The sequence below is a fragment of the Dendrobates tinctorius genome, unplaced genomic scaffold (genome assembly GCF_039654945.1).
Source record: "Dendrobates tinctorius isolate UK_male_01 unplaced genomic scaffold, ASM3965494v1 ptg000232l, whole genome shotgun sequence".
Lineage (NCBI taxonomy): Eukaryota > Metazoa > Chordata > Amphibia > Anura > Dendrobatidae > Dendrobates > Dendrobates tinctorius.
In genome coordinates, this window is record NW_027361899.1 from 11,642,052 (window position 1) to 11,661,513 (window position 19,462).

The window sequence follows — 19,462 nt, forward strand, 5'->3', positions numbered from 1 at the left end:
ACTCTGTTACATCCCTATGCTGAGAGGGTTCCCTTCTATTTGAGGGATTCCATCGGTTTTATTATCAAACCTGCCTGTATCCTAAAATTTCTACTGACGTAGGGATAATAATTGTTATTTCTATAGCGCCAACATATTCCGAAGCACTTTACATTACAGAGGGGACTTGTACAGACAATAAAGACATTACACAGTATCACATAATTCACCAGATACCAAGAGGAGTGAGGGTCCTGCTGCTCGCAAGCTGCAATCTATGAAGAAATGGAGGAGACACGAAAGGTGGTTTGTAACAAGTGCTGGTATTGCTGGTATTGTATGACCCGGCCATCAATATAATAAACAGGGTATCCACATAACGCTGCACGAACCGGTCAGCAGCCAGTATCTGTATAAGTACAGATACAAAGTGCTATTAAGTGCATGGAAGATGTGTAAACAGATGCAACCACGGACCAGATTTGGGAGAAAATGTTACAAGGGCAAAACTGAAATCGTTACATTAGTGAAGTGAGGTGATAGGCCAGTATAAAGAAGTATGTATATAGGACCCTGTCACGCTCGCGCCTTGACTGAATGGCACGAGCCGGGGGGTTGTGGCCCCACTGTGCCACAAACCAGGCTACCCTGGAAGGGGCGTAACTATGGCAGCTACCTTGGTCTTCACTGGAGCCTCTGATGGTGAGGTCAGGCTTGTGCGGCAGGTAGGTGCCGGGTGCCACTCCAGGGTGGTGTCTGGCTATGGCTGCTGATCCCACTCGGGAACAGGACACCTGGACAGGTGCGAGTGACAAGCAGGCTGAGACACAGGGCAAGCCGGCACGGCTTGGAGACACAGGACAGGCGGGCACGGCTTGGAGACACAGGACAGGCAGGCACGGCTTGGAGACACAGGACAGGCAGGCACGGCTTGGAGACACAGGACAGGCGGGCACGGCTTGGAGACACCGGACAGGCGAGCACGGCTTGGAGACACAGGACAGGCGGGCACGGCTTGGAGACACAGGACAGGCAGGCACGGCTTGGAGACACAGGACAGGCGGGCACGTCTTGGAGACACAGGACAGGCGGGCACGGCTTGGAGACACAGGACAGGCGGGCACGGCTTGGAGACACAGGACAAACTGGCGTGGTAAGAGAAGGGGCAGGTAGGGACCTGTTCTCACAGCAGGTGTAGGCAGGAGGGAGTGGTGTATGAGAGAACAGGTTTGGACCTGTTCACACAAGAGGTGCAGGTAGGCGGAGCCGCAGGAGTGCGGTGTAGGCAGAGCCGCAGGGGTGCGGAGTAGGCTGGGCTCCAAGGGAGCCGGGCAGGCAGAGCGGCTAGGGAGCCATGCAGACAGAGCGGCTAGGAAGCCGCGCAGACAGAGCGGCTAGGAAGCCGCGCAGACAGAGCGGCTAGGAAGCCGTGCAGACAGAGCGGCTAGGGAGCCGTGCAGACAGAGCGGCTAGGGAGCCGTGCAGACAAAGCGGCTAGGGAGCCGTGCAGACAGAGCGGCTAGGGAGCAGATGCACAGATAAAGCTGCGAGGGTGCAGATGCACAGATAAAGCTGCGACGGTGCAGATGCACAGACAAAGCTGCGAGGGTGCAGATGCACAGACAAAGCTGCGAGGGTGCAGATGCACAGACAAAGCTGCGAGGGTGCAGATGCACAGACAAAGCTGCGAGGGTGCAGATGCACATAAGGGAGGACACAAGGAAAGACACAGCAGAGAAGGAACCACAAACAAGGAGACTGACAGACAGAGGTAAGACTGAGTTCAGATAGAGACACAGGGACAAAGACACAAGGACCAGGATATTCTGCCTCCTGGCAGGCGGACAGAGAACAGACAAGACACTGGGAACAAGACTCAAGGGCTAGGATATTCTGCCTCCTGGCAGGCGGACAAGGTACAAAGCGAGACAAAGAGTATTCCTACAAAGAAGGAGATACACAGAACAGGGCCTGGCTTCCTCAGCAGCTAGATACTAACTGAGTAAAGACATTGCACAGGCCATGTTTCAGTGGGAGTGGCGAAACTAAATAGTCAAGGGCTCCAGGTGATTGGTAAGGGATAGACTACACAGGTGCACCCTGACTGCATAAGAACCAGAGAGTTCAGGCGCCGCCCCCCTATACACACAGTCAGGAAACATGGAGAGCAGAGGCACAGAGCTGGCAACAGACAGAATTCACAGCATGGCTTGAAGCAGAAAGTAAGTTGGTGTGCGGGGGATGGGAGGCCATGCAGTGATGCCAGCAGGGTTGTTACAGACCCACTTAAAGATGTAGGTATTGGGAATTGATCGAATTATCGTGGGTAGTGCATCTAAAGAATTGGCGCAGCACGTGAGAAGTCTTGGAGACGGAAGTGGAAGGTTCGGATTATTGAGGTTGTTTTATCTTAGGTCATTAGTGGAACTGAGGGCATGGGTAGGGTGATAAACAGAGATGGGGGAGATGTCGGGTAGTCCAGAACTGTGGTGTGCTTTGTTGGCGAGAGTGATAAGTTTATATTGGATTCTGTAGCGGATGGGTAACTAGTGCAATGACTGGCGCAGGGTAGAGGCATTGGTGCACTTAAGCAGGCTTAAAGGAAACAATCCAGACCAGATGACATTTATCAAACTTTTAGATTGAAAAAAAAAATTCTAATAATTGTTTTCATTCTGGGTCTTAGTATTATCAACAAATGTCAGGCACCGCAATGGGTTAAAATCCTGAAAATTTTTTGCTGTTATTTTTATGACATTTTTGAGAGTTAATTTGTTTATCCAAATATCGTGTCCTATGAATAAGGATGTTTTTCATACCATGGAAAAATAAAGGGGAAAATCCAACAACCGCAAAATTCATTAAAACGTAACTTGTGATGTTTTCATGAATTTTGCAGTTGCTGGATTTTCCCCTTTTTTTCATGGTTCACTTGCTCTGGAAACCAGTCTGAAGCCTCCGTGCACCGCACCCTTATCCCAGGCATTTCTCAACCCATTGTGTTTTTCATACAACAGAAACGCGTTGGGTACCTTGAGGTTTCATGTTAGTATATTTTAATCTATTTTCCAATAAAGATGAATTTTATATATCCGGGATGGATGTGCCGATGACCTTCCTTTTTCCTTACCATCTCCCTGTGATCACCAGTCGATGCGGCCCCTCTGGATGAACTCCAGTTGAAACATTGATCCAGCATCTTACAACGTGGTACGCTTCCAAACCTCCCCCTTCTCCCTCCCACGAATTATCAACCTTATATTGATGTTTATATCACCTGGCAGAGGACAATCAATGAATTAAAGGACCTCAATTCTCAGCGTAATTCTTGACTTCCTTTCATTAAGTTCTCTCAAGTCTGACAGAACATCCGTTTCCTTGATGTATGGGTAAAGGTAATCAATGACCGTCTCACATTTGACTTTTACTTGAAACCCACTTAAAATGAGAAAGCCTACTGAGATATGTCAGCTGTCATCCACCAGGCTTGATCAAATCACTCGCCATCTCACTGCGTATGAGAGTCTGAATAGCGTCTGATGAGTGCACCTGTCAAACCAGACTGGACAAATTGACCCAGAAATTCTGTTACAAAACATATCCTTAAAATATCCTATACCAGAGGTCTCAAACTGCATTCCTCAAGGGCCGCAAACAGATCATGGTTTCAGGATTTCCTGGTATTGCACAGGTGATCATTTCATCACCTGCACAGATAATGATTCCAGCACCTTGTGCAATGCTAAGGAAATCCTGAAAACACGCATGGTTTGCGACCCTCGAGGAATGCAGGTTGAGACCCATGTACTACTGTATACACCATCATCTGAACAGGATTTCCCATCTGTGGAGAGACAACCTATTGACATCACCAGAGAAGCAGATCCTTGTAGAGCAGTATGTGCGACTCTTCAGGTAGTCACAGCATGCATAAAACCATTAAAAAAAAATTGGCACAAGTACAAGAAGATCATCCTCGTGTGTTCAAGGAACCCCCATTGATGTCATGTAGACGAAAAAGAATTCTCTGTGATACACTAGTTCACGATGACATTAGTCCCTCTTCCAGGTCCATCCAGACTACAATTATGGGGAGCAGGAACAGAATCGCTATCCTGAAACACCAAAAAATACAGTGGTCCATAGGTTGGATACACTCCATTCGAGGGGCCTTACTAGAGAATAGTCTCCCTTTACATGATACATGACAGGACGTTAGGGCCTCAGCATTGGGCCAACAATATTCTGACTTTGATATATATTTTTACCTTGTATTATTCTTATTTTTCTCACCTCTTCATTGTCTTACATTACTTTTACAACCAATCCCTATTCAAACTTTTTAATTCATTAATTTATTTTACTCATTTATATAGCGCCCTTAATTCCACAGCGCTTTACAGACATTATCGGCTCTGTCCCCGATGGGGCTCACAATCTACATTCCCTATCAGTATGTCTTCAGAATGTGGGAGGAAACCCACGCAAACACAGAGAGAACATACAAACTCCTTGCAGATGTTGTCCTTGGTGGGATTTGAACCCAGGACCCGAGTGCTGCAAGGCTGCAGCGCTAACCACTGAGCCACTGTGCCGCAAATTGTACTATTTCCCGCCTGGGGGACATAGCCTCTAGACAAATCCTATGTTGGTGGGTGGGTACATGTGTGTGTCCTTGGAGGTGTATAGTACTAACATGTGTAGAAAGGCATTCAGTAGGAGATTTACTATCGGTACACAGAAAAGCTTCTCATCATTCGTTCATCGATGTCCCTTCTTCTCTCTCTTCTATTATGCCTATTACTCCTATCTCTCTGCTCATACACTGTATTCTGTGTACTATATTCTCTGACTGATATCTGAGGTTCTCTCCTTTCCACATTCCTCACAAAATGTCAGCATCATTCCGTGCTTGAACTTTTATAGTGGCTATGAGTCGTCAATGACCTCTGCTTTATAGTCCCTCATGACTGGCTTTATTATAGGGTGGGGTAAATGACATGCATTATGGGAAAAATTTTCGGGCTGTGTCCAAGGTCTTGAGATCCTTGTTTTCTGTCTTATTCTGTAACGTGGCAGCGGCCACTTTAGGAAAGTCGTCCAAATCAATTCGAGAATCATTGGTAGTCAGAAATGTCAAACTTAACTAGCGCAGAATGAATTTTCTCATCTCTATTAGTTTCTGTGTAACTGTATCAACGGATACCATTCTGTAAAGAGATTGATATTTATTTTTGCATATTACAAGAAGGTTTAATTCTTCTCAACAGGCTGTGTACTTTCTACATGTCACTGAAAAAAAAAGTCCATACTTCCTAATACATTGTTAATATACCAGTTCACTGCAAGATCCATGTAGCCCCTCATATATAATGGTGCATAATGTGGTGACCATCCATTCACACGTCTATCATCCCATCCATAACGGGGTTGCATATGCAAATTAAACTATTTTTATTGGGAAAACTGAGAGTTGAATTTTTTTGTACAATTTTATTAAAAGCACTCAAACATTTTTTTTCATTACTAGTCCTACAATATGAACATACGATTCATTGATTGCATAGATTATACACTACACTACTTTTGTAGTACAGTGTATTACCTTATCCCGTCTCTGTAACTCTATGTGCACACTGCGTGTTTTGAAGATTTAGAGCATGTCTGCTCCGAAAAATACTTGGAACATCATTCAAAACCTTAAAATACTCTTGCTAATCATTTCTATTGTAAAACCACTTTACTTTTCATATGATCATTCTTTTCAGCGTTTTTCTTCCACTTGTGGTTTGGAAAAACAAGTGGTCGCAAACATCTGCATGTCACTTCTTTTAAGTGCCACCTGATGCAAAATGGTTCAAATTAGGCATTCTCCAAGCACAAGGCTGCAAAAAAAAAAAAAACTTCAGGAGAAAAAAAAAATTCAAATATGCTTGAAAAAACTCTTTAAAATCTCTTCACAAATTGAATATCCCCTCAAAAGTGCCCCAAAGAAAATTACTGGAGAAGTTACCATTATAAAATGTGTCGTTTTTACTCCCTCAAAGAATCCCTCTATGCACATATACCCTTACACTATCAGGAAAGGCTCCTCCCCTGTGTGAGTTCTCTGATGTTTAACAATACTTGACCTGTGGGAAAAACATTTCCCACATACCGAGCATGAGAATGGTTTCTCCCCTGTGTGAATTATCTGATGTTTAACAAGGCCTGACCTGTGGGAAAAACATTTCCCACATACCGAGCATGAGAATGGTTTCTCCCCTGTGTGAATTATCTGATGTTTAACAAGGCCTGACCTCTGGGGAAAACATTTCCCACATACTGAACATGAGAATGGCTTCTCCCCTGTGTGAATTCTCTGATGTTTAATAAGGCCTGACTTCTGGGTAAAACATTTCCCACATACTGGACATGAGAAAGGCTTCTCACCTGTGTGAGTTCTCTGATGTTTAACAAGACCTGACCTCTGGGGAAAACATTTCCCACATACTGGACATGAGAATGGCTTTTCACCTGTGTGAGTTCTCTGATGTTTGATAAGACCTGATCTGTGGCCAAAACATTTCCCACATTCAAAACATTTAAATGGTTTTTCCCCTGTGTGAATTCGTCGATGTTCCATAAGAAATGATTTCTTGCCAAAACATTTCCCACATTCCGAACATGAATATGGCTTCTCCCCAGTGTGAGTTTTTTTATGTTCCCTAAGAATTGATTTCTTGCCAAAATATTTCCCACACTCTGAACATGCAAATGGCTTCTCTCCTGTGTGACATCTTTGATGTCCCTCAAGAATTGATTTCATGATAAAACATTTGCCACATTCCGAACATGAAAACGGCTTCTCCCCTGTGTGAATTCTTAGATGTCCTGAAAGATTTGATTTCTGACTAAAATATTTTCCACATTCTGAACATGAAAATGGCTTTTCCCCTGTGTGAGTTCGCTCATGTACAACAAGAGATGATTTAGAGCGGAAACATCTTCCACATTCCAAACATGAAAAGGGCATCTCCCCTGTGTGACATCTCTGATGATTTTCAAGACCTGATTTATAGCGGAAACAGCTTCCACATTCTGAACATGAAAATGGTCTTTCGTATTTGGTAATTATTTCTTCCATAGGAAGATCAGATGTCTTGTTAAATTGTTTCCCAGATGGAAATGAGTTATTCGGCCTATGTTCAGTTGTTTGTTTTCCGATCAGTGAATCATTAGATGAAGGTATCTTGTGATCAGCAGTACCAGGGGACAGATCTGTGCTGCAAAGTATTACATACATATTAGGCGTTATGGCATTAGTTTGCGTGGTATTTTCTTCGGTTTCATGATTTGAAGGACAAAGATGATTTCCATCGAAGCCTGTCATCATATCTTCACCTGGAAAAAGAAACAATGGTTGTCGATCCATAATAAAATATAAATCATACATAAAAACCTCTTTCATAAAGCTCTCAAAGTGCTAAATTATCCTATATCGTCTAATAATAATATTAGCTCCCTGACCGAGAACTCTGCCCTCCAGTATGTGGTGGTTCTTAATTGCAACAGGATCCTACCTACCCATAAATTCAGGCTTTAAAGAGAGGTATTCACATCTACCCATAAATTCAGACTTCAGTCTTAGAGCGGTGTTCCCACTAGACCCATAGGGTCCCAGCAGTTCTGAGACCGCATTGTCGATGGCTGCTGGGCATGCATGAATTGGCCAAATTATGTGCTAAGCGTCTCATGTTTTCCTAGTATCCAGAAGCAATATTGCTGTGATGTCACGGATGACTGGATACTCCGCCTCCATCAGGGCGAATTTCTATGACACCCGTGACCCTGGATACACCGCCTCCAGCAGGGCAAATTTAAACAATGAAACGTGCAGCCGGATACACCGCCTTCAGCAGGCAAATTTCAATAGTTACACGTGTATCTGGATACACCGCCTCCAGCAGGGCGAATTTACAGAGATAAGGGAAACACCAGGGAAACCGATACAATGGAGGGCCCTGCAATAGGGAACGGGGACGTGGAGACCTCCTGCACTCTCCTGAGTCAGTGTCCCTACACTCCTGACGATCCCTAGGCAGGTTCCGCACCTGGCAACGAGCAGGATACCTTAAAACCCTAGCTCGCCATGCACCTATCCCTTTCTAATGAATTGGACGGTGCAGAAACTAATCCCACCACTGCACTAAAACACACATAAGGAAAGTTACAAACAGAGAAAAACCACTTATCTTTGCTCTGTTGTTATTGCTCCCAGCAACAGAGTCCAGCACCTGAGTGCAGCTTTCCTCCTGAATAGCTGCTACTTCACCAAAGCTTTGTTAGAGCTGCAAGGAACTCCTCACTGTTGCTCCTTCCACACCAGGACTCTGACTGAGCTGCAAGGAACTCTTCTCTAGCTCTCCTATATTCCATAGAGTCATTACACACAGAGTGATCTATTCCACGGGTTTATTTCTGGTAATGTTGATGATTATGGCTTACAGCCAATGAAAACCCAAAAGTCATTGTGTCAGTAAATTAGAATAATTAACATTAAACACCTGCAAAGGCTTTCTAAGCATTTAAAAATCTGTTTTAGTAGCTCCACAATCATGGGGAAGACTGCTGACCTGACAGGTGTCCAGAAGGCAGTCACTGACACACTCCACAAGGAGGGGAAGCCACAAAAGGTCATTGCTAAAGAAGCCGGCCGTTCACAGAGCGCTGTATCCAAGAATATTAATGGAAAGGTGAGTGGAAGAAAAAAGTGTGGTAGAAAAAGGTGCACAAGCAACCGGGATAACCGCAGCCTGGGAAGGATTGTTAAGAAAAGGCCGTTCAGTAATGTGGGGGAGATTCACGAGGAGCGGACTGCTGCTGGAGTCATTGCTTCACACCACACACAGACGTATCCAGGACATGGGCTACAAGTGTCACATTCCTTGTGTCAGCCACTCATGACCAATAGACAACGCCAGAAGCGTCTTACCTGGGCCAATGAGAAAAAGAACTGGACTGTTGTCAGTGGTCCTAGGTGTTGTTTTCAGAGGAAAGTATATTTTGCATTTCATTTGGAAGAGGCCACAATCCAAGCTGCTGGAGGTCTAGTGTGAAGTCTCCACCATCAGTGATGGTTTGGGGAGCCAGGTCATCTGCTGGTGTAGGTCCACTGTGTTTTATCAAGACCAAAGTCAGCGCAGCCGTCTACCAGGACATTTTAGAGCTCTTCATGCTTCCCTCTGCCGACAAGCTTTATAGAGATGGAAATGTCATTCTCCAGCAGGACTTGGCCCCTGTCCACACTGCCAAAAGTACCAATACCTGGTGTACACACAACAGTATCACTGTGCTTGATTGGCAGCAAACTCGCCTGACCTTAACCCCATAGAGAATCTATGGAGTATTGTCAAGAGGAAGATGAGAGACACCAGACCCAACAATGCAGATGAGCTGAAGGCTGCTATCAAAGCAACCTGGGCTTCCATAACCCCTCAGCATTGCCACAGGCTGATCGCCTCCATGCCACGCCGCGTTGATGCAGTAATTGATGCAAAAAGAGCCCGACCAAGTATTGAGTGCATTTACTGATCATACATTTCAGTAGGACAACATTTCAGATTTTACAATCATTTTTCAAGCTGGTGTTATAAAGTATTCTAATTTACTGAGATAATGACTTTTGGGTTCTCATTGGCTGTAAGCCATAATCATCAACATTAACAGAAATAAACACATGGAATAGATCACTCTGTGTGTAATGACTCTATATAATATATTAGTTTCACTTTTTGTATTGAAGAACTGAAATAAATTCACTTTTTGACGATATTCTAATTTTTGTGAGAAACACCTGTATTTGCGAGGATTTTCCTGGAAAATTCTATTTCTATAGTCTCTGGGGTCTGTCAGTAGCCATCCGCTATTATGTTGAATTAACTTGAAAGTAAATTAACAAAAAAAAAATCCACATTTTGACAATTCTGAGTCCTCTCCTGGCACAGAAAGTAAGAGTTTGAAAGATGAGTCCTACATAGGAATCTTGGAGCAAATCATCCAAAACCCCAAGGTGACTTACTTGTGGAGAGAGGATCTGAGGGAACTGAATATACATAGGCATGATATCTTTATATACGAGAGGTGATGAGTTCTTCAATGGAAGTCATCAATCAGAGGCTGGACAGACATCTGTCTGAGATGGTTTAGTGACTCCTGCATTGAGCAGGGGGTTGGACCAGATGGCCCAGGAGGTCCTGAAGATCCTGGAGGTCCCTTCCAACTCTAACATTCTAAGATTCTATGATCTCCGACTAGAGATTGGGACAGGACTAGGCGGCATGTGTAAATGTCTCTTGTACTACTCCACCTCAAAAGTCGGAGTCTAATCCATTTTCGGCAGTTTAATGGGGTTGTAGTAGACTCTATGCAAGAATCTATATTGTATACTGTAGCTTATGAGCTGACCACCAAGGACAAGCTCAAGCTCCGGTATGTCCCCCTCCTCCACTTAACCAGGGCACTATCAAAAGGTTAAAAAGTAGATGTATATAACAAGTTATATATACATCTTAACGTTGTAGCTAGGTCTGTTGTCCCCAACAACGATTGTTACTTAGTGGAACCTAATAGTATTTAATTGGAGCCAAACTGTGTGGTAATCATGTGTCTGAGTTAAACATATTGAAAAAATGCAGTCAGGCAGGTCACAACGAGATTTCAGAGACTCAAAAGTGGGACAGTGGGCGAAGCAATGAAGAGTTGGCCCAAGTAATTGCCCCAAGCACACCAATAGGGCGATGTAGAAGGGGGGCAAATGACTGTTGTGCCCCAGGGAAGCTTAAGGGGAGGTATCAATGATCTCACAGTAAGGCATGGTTCTGGCCACCACCCAAGCCTTCGCCACCGTATTGAGGCAAAAGCTTAGGGTGACACAGATTTTTATATCTATAAATGAAGTTATAGTCCAAAAAATGAAGACAGCACTCCAATAGCAAAAATAGGTATTTTTGCTATTGGAGTGCTGCCTTCATTTTTTTGGACTATTGCATGAGGTTTGGTACATACCTGGAAGGATTTTTTGCACCTTTTGTTTTCTTTTTCTATAAATGAAGTTAGATAAACTCTTGTGAGAGCAAAGGAGGGCCCTATATAAAGTCGTGGCCATGGTACTCATATCTAAGGCTAGTTTCACACTAGCGTATTTTCCACACAGCGCTCGGCGCCGCTAAGCCCCGCCCCCTGCCGGCTCCCTGCCCGCCCCATCCGGTCATCGCCGCCTACTATCGCACACAGCCGCATGCGATCTGCGCACCCTATCTTTAGCATAGGGTGCGCAGACCGTGCGCTAGTAGGATTTTAGCGTGCGCACAGCCATCTGGGAAGATATATAATTTTAAAGGGAATATTTCGGTAGGGTCAACCCTTCTATGTCGTCTGTATGGACATGTAGGCCATAGAAAGCTGAAAAAAATTGTATGATACCTTGATATCTGAAATCTGATGTCTTATTATTGAAAAATCCATGTTTTTCTTAATAAGTAAATGTAAGATCTATGGGCTGGAAATAAATCTCCCTGAGAATCTGCCTCCAGATTCTCAGGGAGATCTATGACCGACCCATAGAACTTAACAGCTCATTTACATATTGATAAAAATGTGGATTTCTCTGGAATAAGACATCAGATCGCAGATATCAAGGTACCAATTTATTCAGTTTCCTAAGACATACGTACCCACATACACGGCTTAAGAGGGTTGATCCTACCGCCAGATTCCCTTTAAGGATATTAATTTTGCCTTATAGTCACAAAGAGAGGAAAAGATCACGCCTTTAGTTTATTCTCAGCAGGTCTCAGTTTAAATACCTATAATCAGGGGTGGGATTCAAATTTTTAACAACAGGTTCTGTGTTTGTGTGTAGGAAAACCACACCCATTTTAAGCCACACCCATTTTAAGCCACAGCCATTATTAAGCCACACCCCTTTACATGCACCTTTTCCTCAAACATATACAAGTAGCTGTTCCCTATAGGCAGCACAGGTCCACAATAGGCAGCATTTTTCCCTATAGGCAGCACAGGTCCCCAATAGACAGCACATGTCAACAATAGGCAGCATTGTTCCCTATAGGCAGCACAGGTACCCAATAGGCAGGCACAGGTCCCTAGTAGGCAGCACAGGTCCCCAATAGGCAGGCACAGGTCCCTAATAGGCAGTACAGGTCCCCAATAGGCAGGCACAGGTCCCGAGTAGGCAGGCACAGGTCCCCAATAGGTAGGCACAGGTCCCTAACAGGCAGTACAGGTCCCCAATAGGCAGGCACAGGTCCCCAATAGGCAGGCACAGGTCCCGAGTAGGCAGGCACAGGTCCCCAATAGGCAGGCACAGGTCCCTAATAGGCAGTACAGGTCCCCAATAGGCAGGCACAGGTCCCGAGTAGGCAGGCACAGGTCCCCAATAGGCAGGCACAGGTCCCTAATAGGCAGTACTGGTCCCCAATAGACAGGCACAGGTCCTTAGTAGGCAGTACAGGTCCCCAATAGGCAGGCACAGGTCCCTAATAGGCAGTACAGGTCCCCAATAGACAGGCACAGGTCCTTAGTAGGCAAAACAGGTCCCCAATAGGCAGGCACAGGTCCTAGGCAGCACTGCACAGGTCCCAATATGCAGCACATACAGACAGTAACTGACCTGGCGATGGACTGTGTACCAGATACACAGGCTGCGACGCGTCTGACTCTGAAGAAGACTGAAGTAATCCCGCGGCCGCGGTTGAGGCCTCCTGGATGGCCAGGCCCCGCACCGCCTGCCCTGCTCCTCCGGCCTCCGGGTGTGCACAGAAAGCAAATCACACCTGGGCTCAGCTCACATTGACAAGTCTGGGCAGTGGCGCATGCGGTGACTCCTCCAGCGAGCTCAGCTCCTCTAATTACCCGCCAATAGCCGCACTGCGCCGCAGGAATCAGTGCGCGGGGGCCTCCGGGGTGTGCTGTGCTCTGTCCAGTAGTCAGAGTAAGACAGAGCAGAGCACGTATCAATGCGCGGTATCTGGCGGGCGGGACTAAGAAGCAGAGCAAGAGTCCTCCTCTGCTCCTTGCCTGCAGGAACATCAAAGTACCAGATCGCGGCTGTGAATCTTCCCGGTTCAGGGAACCGGCTGCTTTTTTAACAACCGCTTCCACCGAACCTGGGAGAACCGGCTGAATCCCACCCCTGCCTATAATGCTGTAGAATAGCGGAGATCTGAACTCTAAGATATTTGTCCTGAGAGTCACAGACCAGATCACCCGGGAAATTGTGGAAAGAGATGATTGCAAATAATTAAAATTCAAACCAGAGAATACTCCAAACCTCTTCATGAGAACCAGCAAGTAGGTCAGGGAAGGACCCACATTTAATTGCCAACAATTCTCCTTGGTTATGGATCCAACGATGCCTATTTAGGTCAGTAGGATCAGCAATATATATCTGATCAGCAGCGACTTACCAGCGATACCGACACCGATATCAAGGTGTCAGGATCGCTGGTAAGTCGCTATGTGATCGCTGGTGAGCTGTCAAACAGACAGCTTCACCAGCGATCAGCACAGCGATGCCGAGCGCCCGGCATCGCTTGCCATCCGTGTAAAAAATAGAATTAAAATAAAAAATATTGTTATTCTCACCTTCCGACGTCCCGCGCAGTCTTCCTCTCTCCACGCTCCGGTCCCAGTAATCCTTTGCGAGAATGACTGCAAGAGTCACGGTCTCGCGGGAGCGCAAAGACTCGTGGCCATTCGTGCAAAGGATTACTGGGACCGGAGCGTGGAGAGAGGAAGGCTGCGCGGGACGCCGGAAGGTGAGAATAACAATATTTTTTATTTTAATTCTATTTTTTACAGCTGATCGCTGGTCTCCCGCCTGTCACACGCAGCGATGCGTGCTGGCCAGCGGGAGCCCAGCGACCAAAAAAATGTCCAGAGGTTTTTTACAGCGATACTGGCAGGGGGGCCGCTCGCTGATCGCTGTCACACACAGCGATCTCGCTGGTGAGATCGCTGTTACGTCACAAAAGTTGTGACTCAGCAGCGATCTCGCTAGCGAGATTGCTATGTGTGACTCTAGCTTTAGTGTGAGTTCGGTGCCTATAATTTTCTCTGGATTGAATTCTGGCTGCCGGTTGGGGCTAGGGTTAGGGCTAGGGTTAGGGTTGGGGCTAAGGTTGGGGTTATGTTGAGGTTAAGGTTGTGTTGAGGTTAGGTTTGTGGTGTTGGGGTTAGGGTTGTGGTTAGAGTTATTGTTAGGGTTGGGATTAGGGTTTCCACTGTTTAGGTACATTAGGGGTCTCCAAACGCAACATGGCACCCGACTTTGATTCCAGCCAATTTTGCGTTCAAAAAGTCAAACAGTGCTCCCTCTCTTCTGAGCCCTTCCATGCGCCCAAACAGTGGCTTTCCCCACATATGAAGTATCGGCTTACTCAGGAGAAATTGCACAACAAATAGTAGTCCATTTTCTCTCAATATCCTTGTGAAAATAAAAAAGTTTGGTTCCAAAGTAAATTTTTGAGAAAAAAGTAAAATGTTCATTTTTCATTCCACATTGCTTTAGTTCTCGTGAAGCGCCTGAAACGTTAATAAACATCTTGAGTGTGGTCTTGCGCACCTTGATGGGTGCAGTTTTTAGAATGGTGTCACTTTTTCTTATTTTCTGTCATATTGACCCCCCCAAACACACTTCAAATGTGAGGTGGTCCCTAAAAAAATGGAACTGTAAATTTTGTTAGAAAAATTGAGAAATTGCTTGTCAACTTTTAACCCTTATAATGGCCTAACAAAAAAAATTGTTTGAAAATTGTGAAATTCTTGTCCGAATAAATAGTTTTTTTCAGAAGGGTTGAAGCACTGGTAGAAGAGAGAGAGAGAAGATTCAAAAATATATAAATAAACTGGAGAAGTGGGCAGCAACTAACAGAATGGTTTTTAACATGGAAAAATGCAAAGTACTACATCTGGGCAATAAAAATGAAAAAGCATATACAGAATGGGAGGAATAGGGCTAAGTGATAGCACATGTGAAAAAGACTTGGGTATACTAATAGATCACAGACTGAATATGAGTCAACAGTGTGATGCAGCAGCAAAAAAGGCAAATGCAATTCTAGGATGTATTAACAGAAGCATACAGTCTAGATCACGTGAAGTCATTATTTCCCTCTACTCCTCTTTGGTCAGACCTCATCTGGAATATTGTGTCCAGTTTTGGGCACCACATTTTAAAAAAGACATCAACAAACTGGAGCAAGTTCAGAAAAGAGCAACCAGAATAGTGACCGGTCTGCAAACCCTGTCTTATGAGGAAAGGTTGCAGGATTTGGGAATGTTTAGCTTGCAGAAGAGAAGACTGAGAGGAGACTTAATAGCTGTCTACAAATATCTAAAGGGCTGTCACATTGTAGAAGGATCATCTTTATTCTCATTTGCACAAGGAAAGACTAGAAGCAATGGGATGAAACTGAATGGGAGGAGACACAGATTAGATATTAGAAAAAACTTTCTGACAGTGAGGGTGATCAATGAGTGGAACAGGCTGCCACGAGAGGGGGTGAGTTCTCCTTCAATAGAAGTCTTCAAACAGAGGCTGGACAGACATCTGACTGGGATGATTTAGCGAATCCTGCTTTGAGCAGGGGGTTGGACCAGATGGCCCAGGAGGTCCCTTCCAACTCTACGATTCAATGATTCTATGGTATTCTTTTTATAGGCAGAAGAGCTTATTCCAAGCACACTGGGATTATCACTGCGCTGTGGAAAGTCTATACTGTTTTCCCTGTAGAGGGAACTGAAGTCGTCCTCATTACTTTGAACAGAAATGTAGATACACTGCCGCTCTACAGGGAAGACAGTGAAGGTGGTGCAACTCCATGATTCCTAGGATATGCGAGGGTCTCAGAGTCTAGACCCCACCAATCATGATGTATCCAAGCAGCTACAGTCTGGTTTCTATCCTTTGCGGCCTTTCCACCATATTCACCCCATGAGGAGAGTGCGAGTAGCCCCAGAGACATCACGTTTTCTCTGTGAGGTCCACATACGATGGGTTGACAAATTAGACTTAGGGTATCATGTAATCTTCACTTCAGCATTTGCAGACTGGTGAGACCCACAAAACCATGTTTTTTTTCCCGGGGTGTCCCATGTAATAAAAGACAATACATATATTTAACCAAACATTTTTTTCTTTTAATGGGTGAAGGTTGGTCAGAGCGAAAATGGCATGCACAGCTCGTAAGTATCAAAATCACCGGTAAGGCACAATTGGCCAAAAGAACCGGTACGAATCAATATGCCCAGCCGGACTCCCGGCTCAAGTCCGACTTCGTACATGTAAAACTCTTATGGTAAAACAAATTGACCACCGCTGTGACTTAAACACCAAAAAACCAGGCTGGGACATCATTTATAAAGAGAGCACAAAGGGAGGAGAAACAGGGGGAAGTTGTCATGATGACAAACTGGAAGGTAGGAGACAAGGAGATGCAAGGAACATTGGGACACACACTTTAACCCCTTGTAAACGGGGCACACCAGTCAGGGGGCATCCAATAAAGGACTAAGTGCCCCTCACTTTTGTGATTGTATTTGTGTCCATGTTGTATCACATTATCAGTGTCGGGTAATATATTGCACTAAATCAATCAATGATAATTACGAGGAAAGACATTTTTCCTGCATTTCCTATCAGTGATTCCATTACTAACATATAAATACAATAAAGAGATTTACAGTAGAATGATTTATGAGCGGCTCTTACCGGTCACTGACACTGACGTGGGGTCTTCAGGTCCATACTCTGTTCCACCAGAACTTTCCTACAATATTCCCAAATGATAGATATGAGAAAACATAAGAAAAAAAAGAAGCAGAGTGTAGTGTAACTAATTTACACATAATTCCTATTATGCCTCTGCATGACGCGGACTCTGTGACCATTACGCCTGCGCTCACATGATTCAGCACCATCACTGGATTTACAGTAAAGTCACTGACTGAGACTGAACCTTCTTTCCTGCGGTGAGAAGTTGTGCACAGTAATATCTGGAAATTTGTACAATTTTATTATGTAGTCACCACTGACTGCAGCTGAAACCAAATAAAGTCTCCAGTACTCGGCACAGGAGCCGGGGATTATTAGAAGCTTCATCAGATCGATCTATAGAGAATGTACAGAAATCTCATCTACCTGATGATCCCGGGGGACATTTTCCTCCTTCTCTGGCCGATCCTGGGAATCTAGAGGACTGGGACATCTCTCCGGGGGATTTCTCGGACTGGATCCATCTATAGGAGATAACCGCAGAGACTGAATACATTGTCTATATGTGATGAGCAGATGATGGGGAATCTAGACGACTCTCAGACCTGTTCTCTACACCCCAGGAAGGTCTCCTCTTACCCGGAGATGTGATGGACCGGTGATCCTCCATCATGGCGCCCTTGTACAGATCCTGGTGTCCTTCTATATACTCCCACTCCTCCATGGAGAAATAGACGGTGACGTCCTGACACCTTATAGGAACCTGACACACACAATGACCCGTCATTAGCAGACCCCTCCCCCGGCGTTATTGTATAATGTCCCAGCATTCCCGGCAGCGCTCACCTCTCCGCTCAGCAGCTCAGTGATCCTATTGGTCAGTTCTAGGATCTTCTGCTCATGGATCAGTGAATGAGGTGGAGGCTCGGTGATGTCACTCGGGGTCCTGCTCCTCCCTCCTGACACACGGGGGGTCACACACTCCCCAGACGTCGTCTTCACTACTGTGTGATCCTGTGTATGGGGAGACGCCGATCACTACACAGAGGCCAAGAATCCTTCACCTTTCCCGTCATTTCCCTGCTTTATTCCTAGAGATCAGAGGGATGAGAAGCTCTCACCTCTCCAGTGATCCAGTAGATTATCTCCAGGGTGAGGTCTAATATCCGAGCCGCCATGTGGTCTCTGTCCTGCTCCATCCTCGGGGGGTCACTGATGGAGAGGACCATCGTCTAATAAAGGGAAAGAGTTCTGGACATCAGGAACCTGAGGGAACAAGGAGAACTGCACGCAGTCTGATATTTGTAAAAATATAGATAAAGCACAGAGTCTCAGGACTGGGATAAGTCGCACGTACCTTGACCGGTCACTGATCAGCTGTGACCTCTTAGGACCTGCGGTGATGTCACAGTCATGTGATCAGTTCTATACATGTTAGAGGATATAGGACACATGTATATAGTCACATGACAGGAAGTGCTGCACAGTCCAAGTCAGACCTCCACAGCTTTACTCCTCCCCTATGTGACTGATCACATGACCATGACATCACCACAGGTCCTGCAGTCGCCAGGCTATACACATGTGCAGAAGTCAGTGCAGCCTCCTCCCTCGTAGAGTTGTGTCCGGCAGAATCTTCTGCCATTTCTCCACTTTTGTTCTCCGTGCTATCGCCATGGTGTCCAGAATGTAGCGTTGGGTGTGTATAGAGCGACTTTTCTCCAGCGGCACCACCCGGAGCCTTGTAGTGGGAAAACCTAGACAAGAGCCGACCCTATATACACTGTGTGTTCTATGGCTGTTCTGTGTTCTGCCCATTACCTGTTATAATGTGCCTTTATGTTCCTCTTTGTGATGATGTGTTTTGTATCCTTCCACCAACTTTTTTCATTCATTTGTCTTAGGGGTTTTTGGGCTTTGCACAATTTTCTGCAGGATTTTGCCTATTTGCTAGTGCCTGTACATCGATGATATGCTTCTAACCTGGAGATTCAATGTGACGCCCATCCCAGAATTTATATATATATATATATATATATATATGAATGATGATAATCTTGTACTTACCTCTTATTTGGAATATATCACCATTCCTTTTCTTAATATTCTTCTTACAGGATATAATAATAATAGGGGAGCGATTTCTAGCACATATAGAAATCATGGCACCGAGCACTGCAGCCTTGCAGCGCTGGGGTCCGGGGTTCGAATCCCACCAAGGACAACATCTGTAAGGAGTTTGTATGTTCTCCCCGTGTTTGCGTGGGTTTCCTCCGGTGTCTCCGGTTTCTTCCCACATTCCAAAAACATACTGATAGGGAATCTAGATTGTGAGCCCCATCAGGGACAGTGATGATAATGTGTGCAAAACTGTAAAGCGCTGCGGAATATGTTAGCGCTATATAAAAATAAAGATTATTATTATCCTATACCGGGGGGAATTCCAAATTTCCAGAAAGCAGACATTCAACATATCTAGATAAAAATCTGCCTACCGGGGAATATACTCTAGCAGCATATAACTGCAGTAACCTGATATGTATCAGCAGGAGAGTCAGGACTGATAACAAAGAAAGGCTCTAAATAAGGGTGTCAGGGCTCAAAGCCAGCAACTCCTGTGTACCAGGCAGAAGCTCTTTCCTTTAAGCTACTCAACTCTTTGGACATCTCCTTCCTAGTCAAGAAATAAGTACCTGTGTTGTTCCT

General features: G+C 45.1%; 2 protein-coding genes across 3 annotated transcripts in view; one reads left to right on the forward strand and one right to left on the reverse strand.

The window, feature by feature from the left end:
- LOC141060146 (uncharacterized) overlaps nt 1-19,462 on the forward strand; it is a 233,730-nt gene that overhangs the window by 17,877 nt on the left and 196,391 nt on the right.
- On the reverse strand, nt 5,447-18,219 carry LOC141060042 (uncharacterized). 2 transcript variants are annotated; one of them, XM_073556303.1, is made up of 7 exons: nt 18,114-18,219; nt 17,878-17,988; nt 17,603-17,770; nt 17,396-17,519; nt 17,183-17,280; nt 16,754-16,811; nt 5,447-7,362 (listed from the first exon to the last, which is right to left on the reverse strand). In XM_073556303.1, exons 2-7 carry the CDS (start codon nt 17,983-17,985, stop codon nt 6,050-6,052), a joined length of 1,869 nt encoding a protein of 622 aa, XP_073412404.1. In that variant the 5' UTR covers nt 17,986-17,988; nt 18,114-18,219; the 3' UTR covers nt 5,447-6,049. The 2 variants fall into 2 exon arrangements, with proteins under 2 accessions (XP_073412404.1, XP_073412403.1); XM_073556302.1 differs by having other exon boundaries at nt 17,878-18,022.

Bases quoted from the DNA above. Each gene is read 5' to 3' on its own strand.
- LOC141060042 (XM_073556303.1), bottom strand. From the start codon at position 17,985: ATGGTCCTCTCCATCAGTGACCCCCCGAGGATGGAGCAGGACAGAGAC. The intron at 17,771-17,877 runs GTGAGAGCTTCT...CCCCATACACAG, and splicing joins TCTACTGGATCACTGGAGAG to GATCACACAGTAGTGAAGAC. The intron at 17,520-17,602 runs GTGAGCGCTGCC...TGTGTGTGTCAG, and splicing joins CTGAGCTGCTGAGCGGAGAG to GTTCCTATAAGGTGTCAGGA.